The following is a 10,569-nucleotide window of genomic DNA, read 5'->3' on the forward strand; positions in this document are numbered from 1 at the left end:
ATCTCTGTATACCATGTAGATACAGTGCCTGCAAAATCCAGAAAAAGGCATTTGGATCCCCTGTGACAGTTAAAGATAGTTGTGAACATCCATGTGGGAGCTGGGAATTGAAGTCCACTCCTCTGGAAGATCAACTGGTGCCCTCAACAGCAGAACCTTCTTCCCAACCCTTCCTTTGGCATTTTAAAACTAGGAACTTTCTGGGTACTTTTCTATACACCATTTCAGTTTCAAGATTTGCCATCATTACTATTCTAGCCTACACTCAACCTTTATCTGGAACATGGTGTACTAATTAAAGGCTATTATTTTTCAGTTTTCTACTTCTGACACTTGCTCATCAGATACATCAGGAATGCAAATATTAAAAAGTAATTGCAGATAGCAAGTCAACTTCTCAAACCAAACCAACTTCACTTTAAAGTGTATCAATGGCACATAAAACAGCCATCCACTGAGAATGAAGAGGACCACGTAGATATAATGCATCTTTGGAGACTTGACAAGAGGAATAAAGACCAAGCACAGGCTGATTGTGATTCCTATGAATACGAAAGGTAAAAAAACCTGAAAAGATAAAATTAAAGAAAGCAATTAGATCTGAAAAATCGTGTGTGTTAGCTGAATGTTCATGTAAGTTCAAAATGATCAAAAACAGGCTAAGCAAGCTTCTGAGTCCGATCAATGTGCTCAGGACTCAATACTACAATAAAAGGAAGTTCTGGAGAATCTTCATGAGTGGAAATGGTCATAAGCACATGCTGATTGCTGATTGTTATGACCACCTGTAGTCATAGGTGTCATAAACTTATTCAGAAGGAATTGCTGAGCCTGCTGGGGGTCCTGGCAATCTCTCACAGAAAATATTTCAAATCAGTAGGCAAGCCAAGGGAAAAACTATTTTTACCCTCTGTTAATCTGTTAGTATCAACAGTTAAATATTGGAATTGTGTAGGTCTCAGAGATTAAGAAAGGAATATGTCAAGATAAAAAATCTTTTTTCTGAAACAATGCTATTTTTCTTTTGACAAAATATGAAGGATTCACCCTTGCTATCTGGATTGTGTAAGAAATACAAACATCCGACACTTAACATTGCTATATTACTTTTGGTTTTTGTTTCTTTGTGAGTTATTTTGTTGTTGTTTTTTTTTTGAGGGTTCCACTAAGCAGGTTGGTCTTGAACTCATTGTTTTCCTGCCTCAACCTCCCAAAAGCCTCTAACTTAACTTGAATTATAGGCATATACAACCTGATTCTAGACGATCAATTTTTAAATGTCTATAAAAGACATAAATCTATACCCTAATTGTACACTAAAGCTGATTATAAATTATAAAAAGTTTTTAATGAAAGGTTCATTTATTTGAGTCTTAAATAATGGTCTCTTCTTAATTGTTTAGAGGCCCTTAAGAAAGATAAATCACTATCTCACAGCTCAGAATTTTTACCAAATAATTGAATGAAGTATGTGAACACTTCTGAAGAAAGACAAAAATATTTAACCATTTGTGTTTAAGATTGCCCTGACCTTCCTTTTTGAGCAAATATAAGTCAAATAATAGTATAATAATATATAATGATAGCTTTTCATATCATACCCTGTATTTTTGCATGCATTTGTTTATATAATACACCTAGGATTTTTAGGGGGCAAGTATTGACTGTGTCCATTGTAGATATGAAAGATCTGAGGGTCAGTGGTGAAGTAACAAGCTTAGAAAAGACAGTAGGGAAGTATACTTGAGGCCAAACTATAATGTTTACCTTGTGTTTCTCAGTGTACCAACAATACATAACTTCCTTTCAATTTATCTAATCAGTGATATATGCATGAGTCAGAAAACAGGAAAGAATCAAACAATTTTTAAAGATAGAGGTGTAAATTAGGAAGCGAGGACATCACACGGAAGGGCTTCCAAGGAGCTCATGGGCACCAACCATACACTAGACACCCCTGGGGCTTCTCTAGTCTTCCTCTGGATGTTACTGCCAGTGCATCAATTAGCATTCACTGGATGTCCAAATAGATGATAACCTTGCCTAAAACTGGGGGAAAGTCTCATTTCTTTTCGTATTAAGAAAAGAGAACCTAGCAAGGTGCTTGAAATATAATCACATGACTCCTCAAATATCCAAGAGTTAAATGATGGCTGAATAGAAGAAGCATAGGGGAAGACTGAAAAGATAGTGGTAAATCAACAGCATTGATGATGATGAAGATGATGGCTTTCTTTCTCCGTAGGTTCTTTTTTCTTTTTTCCAAACAAATGGCCCCAAATATTTATACAGTTTCAACAGTTTGTATGAACAGTTTTACATTCATATTTGTTTCCTTAAGTTTCTAATAATAATTATAATAATTTTCAGTTTTTTCTTTATCTCCTTCCCTTTCTGTCCCTCAACTTCCCAACTGATAATCATTACTTACTTGATTCATAGCCTTAATATTAGAAGCATACGCAGTATAGCAAGCAACAAAAGAAGTTTTCTAACTATTATTCACATAGGCATAGGATCTATCTATCCATAATGTCTTCATGCTGCCAAGATTTTGTGTATTACCTTTTCTGTTATGAAAGAATGTCCTCCTTTTACATGGCATATTTTCTCCCCTCAAGTAGCAGCAAGCTTACATAAAAATAATATAGTATTTGATAGTAAAATGTCATGAAGTTGAAAGAAAGGAATCTTTCAAAGGTCAAAATAAGCCGATATTTCAGAACAGTAAATACCATTCATAACTTGACTTCACTTCTTCTGTCTATCATTTGCTAAATGTGCCCTTACTGGAGAAGAAACATCATGTGTAAATAGGTATGTGAGTAAACCAATTCCCAATGATCTGTCTGCCTTTCTCACTAGCAAATCTTTAGACTGAATTTCAGATATTTTGTATTAAGTAAAACCTATTTACTACAAACAGAATGAAAATGGAGACTGGATAGTCGATGTTTGCTTTTTGGTTTGTTGAGCAGTAACACTTCTGCTTGAAGATCTGAACAGTCTCCTTCCAAACAGTCACATATCTTAATTCACATAGAACAAATTTACCCAGCCCACATTTACCTTATAAGGTCTGTGTAGATTGGGCTCCTGGTACCTCAGCTTCAGGATTCCTATCATGCATAACAGAGTCCAAATGGAAGAAGCAAAATAGAGATAGTTTATCAGTTCAATTAAGTTTGTTAAGACTATTGCAAGAGATCCCAAACTGACATTTAGAAACACAGCTATGAAAGGAGAGGAGTGAACATTAAGGGTACTAAACATCAGTGGCAGCTGGCCATGCTTGGCTGCAATATATACCACTCTTGCTACCTCAAGTACATTAATCACAAGGTTGCTAAACAACGAGGCAGAAATAGCAAAAGGAACAGCCCATGTTAATTGAGGGATGATTCTGTCAGTCCATGTAAGGGCCACAGCATCTACAAAGAAAAAATAAACACAAAAAAAGTGTATTAGAGAGAGAGAGAGAGAGAGAGAGAGAGAGAGAGAGAGAGAGAGAGAGAAAATATGATAAACGTTTATATAAAATCTAAAAGAAAAAAATCTATGAAAAGAATTTAATTTTTTTATTTCCTTTTTAGGTAGTATCTTAGGTTTGTGCCCATTTCAGTTCATCACCCTGCATCATGAATGGTTGGTTTCATGTCTTTCTCAAAATACCAGGAACTTTTTAAGAGCAGAGACCCCTCATACACCTTCTATAACATCAGTTATTCACTGATAGACATTGTAATAGTGAGTTTTCAACAAATACTTGAGATATACATTATTTGTGTGGAGTGAATAACTAAAAACATGCTTAAGAACTAAACTAGAGTGCTGATAGACTTAGCCAGTGTCAAAAAAGCAAACCTGACAGGGTATAAGACTCACCTATATCACAGTGTAAAATGTCAAAAATAAACATAAACTACACCCAGATGAAAAAAATTTCACTAGGCTTTTCTGGAACCAATGATTCTCAGATAGAGGTGACTTTGCTTTTCATGGGTCATGTGGCAATGTCTGGAGAGTTATCTGATTTCCCATAACTGGAAAGATGGGAGTTTGGTCTTGGCATCCTAGTGAATAGCAGCCACAGATACTGACAAGCATCTTGTGATTCTCTGGACAGTTTCAATGAACTGCGTGATCCAGGACTTGGACTATAGGCCAAAGCACTTGCTTATCATATGTGAGGCTGAGTTCAATACTGAGCGCTCCAAAACAAAGTGGTCCAAAATGCTGATGGCATTGACATTCGGGTACCTTGCATTAAAGAAAGAAATAGAGCATATTCTGGATTTGTTATTTGTATTTTAAGGTCAAAAAGACCTTAAGAACACTAATTCAATATGTCAGTCAATATAAAAAATACCAATAGACGGAATCCAAGGGGATTTGGAAAAGGGAAAAGAGGGAGTAGACATGATCAAAATACATTGCATACATGTATGAAAATCTCAAAGAATAAAGAAAACATATTGTTTAAAGAAATCGCCAATAGACAGAAATTTCCATCATCTATTGAAATTCTGTCAAGTCCAATTTGTACTGTGAGAATGCATGGTAAGACAGATCACTCCATCTCTAAATTCTGTTTTCAGTAAAGTGAGCAGAGTAGAGCTTAATGTCCCTGAAGGTAGGTGTTCTCTGAGCTCATAATTTTGTCCACAGGTAGTTGGTTTCCAGATGAGTCACCAATACATCATTATTCTGATGTATAACATAAGAATTTTCAAATGTAAGTTCCTCTCCTCATTAAGTTTTCATTCATGTGTTCCAAATGTAAATGCTGCTAACATGTCTGATTCCCTTTCCAGAGTTTCTCTATCATGACCCATATCAGTCTATGTGGGTCGTATGCTTGAGTTCTGTGTGTGCACATGTGTGGGTATGGAGGTGCTTGTGTGACTGGATGCTTACATTTGCCTTTGCTCACTTTCTAGTGTATCTTGGTCATAGTAGTACACATATATCCATACAATTATTTTAGTTACTTCTCAGTACTCTCTTATATAACCATAAATTATCTACTTGTCCTGTATTGATAGATTACTTGACCGTTCTCATTTTTTAATTAATGGGAAATGTGCTTTAAAGCTAAACTGCATGGCAACCTTCCTGTAATAGGAAAGCTGAAGAGAAGAACGGAGTTTCAAGCCAGCCTGGGCTGTATAGCAAGATTTTACTCCCCCCAAAGAAAAATGTACTTTAATAAAAGACACTCATAAAAATAATGTGAAATAATTTAATGCATGATAAATAATTTAATGCATGATATCCCCCACTGACCAAAGCAAGAAATTATTTTAAGATATCAAAAATTACTCATGCAAATTGTTTCTTTTCATTTATTTTATTTTATTTTTAATTTTTGAGACAGGGTCTCATTATGTAGCTCTGACTAGCCTGGAACTGATCTACCTGTGTAGATCAGCCATGTCCAGCTTCTGTGCCTTCAATTCTAAGTATTTATATATTTTTCTTTAGAGTACATTCCTAGAAAATTTGTGAGCATACAATTCTTTTTTCTAAATTTTCATTTATGTATTAGTCTTGTGTATGTTTGAGAGAGAGAAAGAGAGGTCAGAAGACAACTTTCAGTTCAAAGTCAGTTCTCTTCTTCCTCCGTGGGTTCCAAGGATCCAGATCAGATCACCAAGGTTTTGCAGCAAGTGCTCTACCCACTGGACCATCTCACTGGCCAGTGGCCCATAAGTATGTATTTTTAAATAAGAGAAATACTACATAGATATCCCAGAAAAGATTATATCAATTTATGAGTAACTAATTCAAAAAGTTCCTATTACAGTTCATATTTCTTACTACAGTATTTGTGCCTAAGTTCCTGTAGGCTGCCTGAACAAGGAAGCTTTCTTAACATGTGTTTTCACATCACTTCCTAACCATTTAGGTTATTTGCCTTATGTTAATATCCCTTATCTTACCTGTAGCTCAGAAACCTCTACAACACCACATGAGTACTCTGTCAACAATCTGGCAGCAAGGTTTCTGAAACTCTGGTCTTCAGGTTCAAAATGTTGGAGCCAGGAATCCTTACCACACTATTTCCACACTTCAATTCTAGAGAAACACCCTTCTTTTCTCACACATACAACTTTCACAATGAAGATTTTTTTTGTTAGTTTGATTTGTTTTGAGATAGGGTCTCTCTATTTAATCCTAGAACTTGCTATATTGACTATAGACCCAATAGGCCTTCCTCTAACTCACAGAGATCCACCTGCCTCTACCTCAAAAGGGGTGGAATTAAAGGCAGACACCTCCACACCCAGCTTAAGAACTTTTTTTAAAAAAGCAACAATAAGTCTTGCTGGACTTTATTAACAATTAGTGAAAACAGGACAGAGATCTGACATCTACAGATTAAACACCTTACATGTGACTATCTGTGCTCTTTTCTATATAAACTACAAGAACTACTATTATCATAGATTTCAATGTGCCTCAAATCAAATGTAACATCAATTCACATTATATTATAAAAATTTCATTTTCCTTTGGGAAACTTCACATATTTCTATGTACTTGATTGATTTCTATATAAAAACATGCCTGCCACCTTTCCTAACTCATAATGAGTCTATCTCTTTTGTTTGTAACCATCTCTGTAGTTATATAAATCATGTACCCCATAAGGCAAAAAAAAAAATCACTCACAACCTCATCCTGAGTATAATTGTTCATTGGTTCGCCCTGTTGTGGAAGAAAACGTAGAACCTTTTCCATCATTAACACATCATAACCATGTGTTATCCTCTTAAGTGTTGATCAACAAAATGACTTTCTAAAAATCTCAGAATAGAGCCAGTGTGGGGGCTCTGCAGGGAAAGGTGCTTGCTGCCACACCCAAAGAGTTCAATCCCTGCAACTCACATGGTAGAAGATAGCCAACTCCTGCAAGTCGTCCTCTGACTTTCATACATACAATAAGGCACACATGCACACACACAAAAGTATAAATAAATGCAATTTAAAAAACTTTAAACAAGACCCCAGATAGTCTATTATGTGGACTTCGCTGAGTTACTTATTTCAAACTTATTGCATATTTTGGTGATCTTTAACCTTGTGCTACCATAACTGATGATATGATGGCCTTTCCTAAATGTGTATTTTTATATATAGTTCTGGAAAAGACAGTGAGGAAAAACAAATTACAGATAACAGAAGCTTCCTGAGTTTTCCATACAAGTTCAAATTATTGCACTTCCTATAAAATTGTTGCAATTTTATGATATGCCAGAGATGATGTTATAATTCTTTAAAAGTCAATATAGCCAGAGCACTGGCAGTCATAATGAATGCCAGCTTTAGTCAACCACAGCCTCAATGCTCACAGGCCAGTGGCCGTGGACATAACCACAGCGGACACTATAAATGAACCCTGACACAGCTGAGGGAGTTAATGAATCATGGCTGTATTTGCCCAGGGCTGTGTTTGCTTTGTCCCCACAGAAGATTGACTCTATCTCATTTATCATGCTAAGGATACCTACACTCTTAATGAATCAACTCTAGTGTGGCACACTACCTGCCAGCCCCCTATGGAGCAGACTCATTGCAATTTAGGTAATTGAGGGGGTTTTATCCTAAGTCTTCCCTGAGATTTGAAATATCCACAAATAAACAAATGATCATGTTAAAAAAAAAACTTGGGAATCCTGAATGTCCTGGTTTTACAATTGTATACAATGTAATAAATTACAATATGACACCTAACAAGTATGTATGTAAAATACTTTATAAATATAGCTCCAGGTCATAAAAGAGACTTACCTCCAGTGTCTCAAACACTCAGTAAAACAAGACGAGTTTCTCTATACTGCTTAGTCCAAAGCTACGGGGTGAAAGATTTATCTCAGAAGGTAATCGCTTGAGGTGTGATATTGGTTTTTCCCGTTTTTCACTTTTCCCAAATTTTCTTTTACCCCATATTTCTGCTATTCCTCTTTAAATAACTGTTCATTTCTCTTTGAGAATTTCTGGTTCTCTTTTTTGGAAAGGGTCTCTCTAAACTAGTTATCTTCTAGCCTCAGCCTCCCAAATGCTCTGGATCACAGGCATATACTGTTATCCTTGACATAGTCTTTAACTCTCTATTCTTCAATTTGAGCTTTAATCAAAATCTCAGTTTATTTAGGATCTTTTTTTCAGCATAAAATTTGGAGTTATTTAAGGTAAAATATTTATTTTACATATTAATAATATTAATTATAGTAATCAACTGACCATTAGTGCTTACTTATTCAGCTGTTAATATTCCTTATTTTAAACTTACCATTCTTGCTGTCATATAGGTTACTGAGAATCCAGCATTTCCAAGTATTAATAGATATAATTGCTGATCATGTCATGTCACTATGCCTGAGATCATGCAAACATTAATTAATATTTTGAATCTGTGACACCCAATGGCACTCTAACTGACTTTTCCACATTGTCAGAAAACACATAGCTATTCTTTAAATGAATCTTCCTTCTAAACCAAGTCAGACTTCCATTACCCTGTTATTAAAACCTCATCAACTGAGTCTCTATATAGAATAGTGACCAGTAGGCAGCCATGCTGACTGGCAAAGTGATGTTTCACTGTATTGAATGGACTGTATTTTATTTACTATCTTGTTATTTGTGTACAAACCTGAAGAGAGGATTTCTCTGGGCGTCAGAACCGTCAGGTAGGAAATGTTAGCCAGTAGATATAGCACAGTTACTAGAGGCAGTGCTGTAAATACGCATCTAGGAATTGTTTTGTTGGGTTTCTTCAGCTCCCCTATAATGCATAAAAGAGCAAGATCAGACTTGGGGGAAGATTACTTCTTAAACTTATCTTTAAAATTGTATGTGTGTCAAGTATTGGACTACATTCTTTCCATTCATTCTGCTACCACACCCACACACACTCAAAGGCAATCTGGTGCACAATGAACCTTTCAAAATTCTAGAGTCTGGGCTCACGGTGTCTGTTCCATTTGCATCCTTCCCCAGTCTCCATGGTCCTTGAGTAGAATGTAGGCACTGAGTTCAAATAGTAGGAATAGAACATTGAACAGAAACTTCACGAGATTTAACCTCACCAAGAGGAGCTCCACATTAAGCAATCACATAGACATAAGAGAATTTTTTTGTTTGTTTTCATAGAGGTTTGAAATGCCTTGAGTGTGGAGAAGAGTTGAGTCCATGATTTAGGAAGTCAAAGTAAAAGATCATTGAACTGTAAATTTAATCTGATAGTTAATACATAGTGAAAGACGTTTATTTCATACATGCACTATATCAGCCATGGTCTGATCTTTCCCCCAGAAGACTGATAATTACCTGCTACATATGTAAGGCATCCCCCGCCTGAAAACGCAAAGTATCCTTGGAAGACCGCTTCTATTATCTGAGAGATCTCGGGAAACTCCCCATCAAATGCATTCTGAAGCCTTCCCACGTTCTCCTTCTTCCCTTTCACCAACATGACCACACCGCTGAGGGAAATGAAGCCAAGGATGCCCATCTTCAGCGCTGTGCTCACCGTTTGAAGCCATGACAGCTCTTTCACGCCACGAGAATTCAGAATTCCCACAATCCACAGCGCTGCCAAGGCCAGACATTTCTTTGGCAGATTCGGAGAAGAACAGCTGGGATAGAAAGGCTGAATGCCATACTCGGCAAGTAGCAGAGCTTGGCTAGCAATTACTCCTGGGCTCAAAAACAAGGAGGTCCAAAGTCTCAGGAATGCAATGGAGGGGCTGAAGCATCTCTTGATAAAATAGTAGTGAGCCCCAGTGTATGGGAAGGCTATCCCGATCTCTGAAAAGCAGAGCGCACTGGTCATGGACAGCACAGCACAGACAGCCCAAATACACAAGGAGACTCCCACGTTCATGGAAGAGTACTGCAGCACCCCCTTGGGAGCCACAAAAATTCCTGCACCAATTATATTAACAATTAAAAAATTTACCCCCCAGAAATATCCAAGTTCTCTCTTAAGCTGTATTTTCTTCTCTGTATCCATTGCCACTGAGACAAATTTACACTCACTAAAGTACAGTTTGTGAATGTTTCTACCTGTAGGTTCATGGATGTTCTGAAATATAATTGTTCTGTATTTTTGTTCTATTTCCATTAAATAGGGTCTATTTTCAATAATTAACAAAGTGTGACACATTTCAGTAAAACAAAAAAGATACCTGTAAGGGTTTAGTTTGACCTTTCATTTAATAATTATCAGAATAAGAATTGAAAATGAGTTTTAAAGGAAACAAGGTTTCAGAAATGGGAATGAAGAGCTTTCTTGTTAAAGTTGCAAAGTACTTGGCTATGTTGAATCTACCACATCCTAGGACAAAAGAAATTGTCAAGATTAAGTGGACAACTTAAAAATCTAAAGAAAGTGTGCGTGCTCCCTTTCAGGGATCCTTGAGGCCTAGCCAGTTTGGATGTTCACCTTCCTAGACCAGGATGGAGGGTGGAGGACTTTGGACTTTCCACAGGGCTAGCCAGTTTGGATGTTCACCTTCCTAGACCAGGATGGAGAGGGGAGGACTTTGGACTTTCCACAGG

At 36.6% G+C, this 10,569-nt stretch overlaps 1 protein-coding gene across 1 annotated transcript; it reads right to left on the bottom strand.

Annotated features, from left to right (window-relative positions):
* Positions 1-312: 312 nt before the first annotated feature.
* Positions 313-10,021, bottom strand: Slc7a13 (solute carrier family 7 member 13). The gene is made up of 4 exons (XM_050164214.1): positions 9,337-10,021; positions 8,660-8,791; positions 3,070-3,431; positions 313-567 (listed from the first exon to the last, which is right to left on the bottom strand). Exons 1-4 carry the CDS (start codon positions 10,019-10,021, stop codon positions 313-315), a joined length of 1,434 nt encoding a protein of 477 aa, XP_050020171.1.
* Between the last annotated feature and the right edge of the window lie 548 nt (positions 10,022-10,569).

Source organism: Alexandromys fortis, unplaced genomic scaffold, assembly GCF_014885135.2.
Source record: "Alexandromys fortis isolate MF-2015 unplaced genomic scaffold, M_Fortis_MF-2015_v1.1 scaffold_18, whole genome shotgun sequence".
NCBI lineage: Eukaryota > Metazoa > Chordata > Mammalia > Rodentia > Cricetidae > Alexandromys > Alexandromys fortis.

What these genes read in the sequence shown, in the direction of transcription:
- Slc7a13 (XM_050164214.1), bottom strand. Translation starts at nt 10,021, where the DNA reads ATGGATACAGAGAAGAAAATACAGCTTAAGAGAGAACTTGGATATTTC. An exon ending in ATGCCTTACATATGTAGCAG is followed by an intron (nt 8,792 to 9,336) that starts GTAATTATCAGT and finishes TATGCATTATAG; the next exon opens with GGGAGCTGAAGAAACCCAAC. An exon ending in ATCTACACAGACCTTATAAG is followed by an intron (nt 568 to 3,069) that starts GTAAATGTGGGC and finishes TTATCTTTTCAG; the next exon opens with GTTTTTTTACCTTTCGTATT.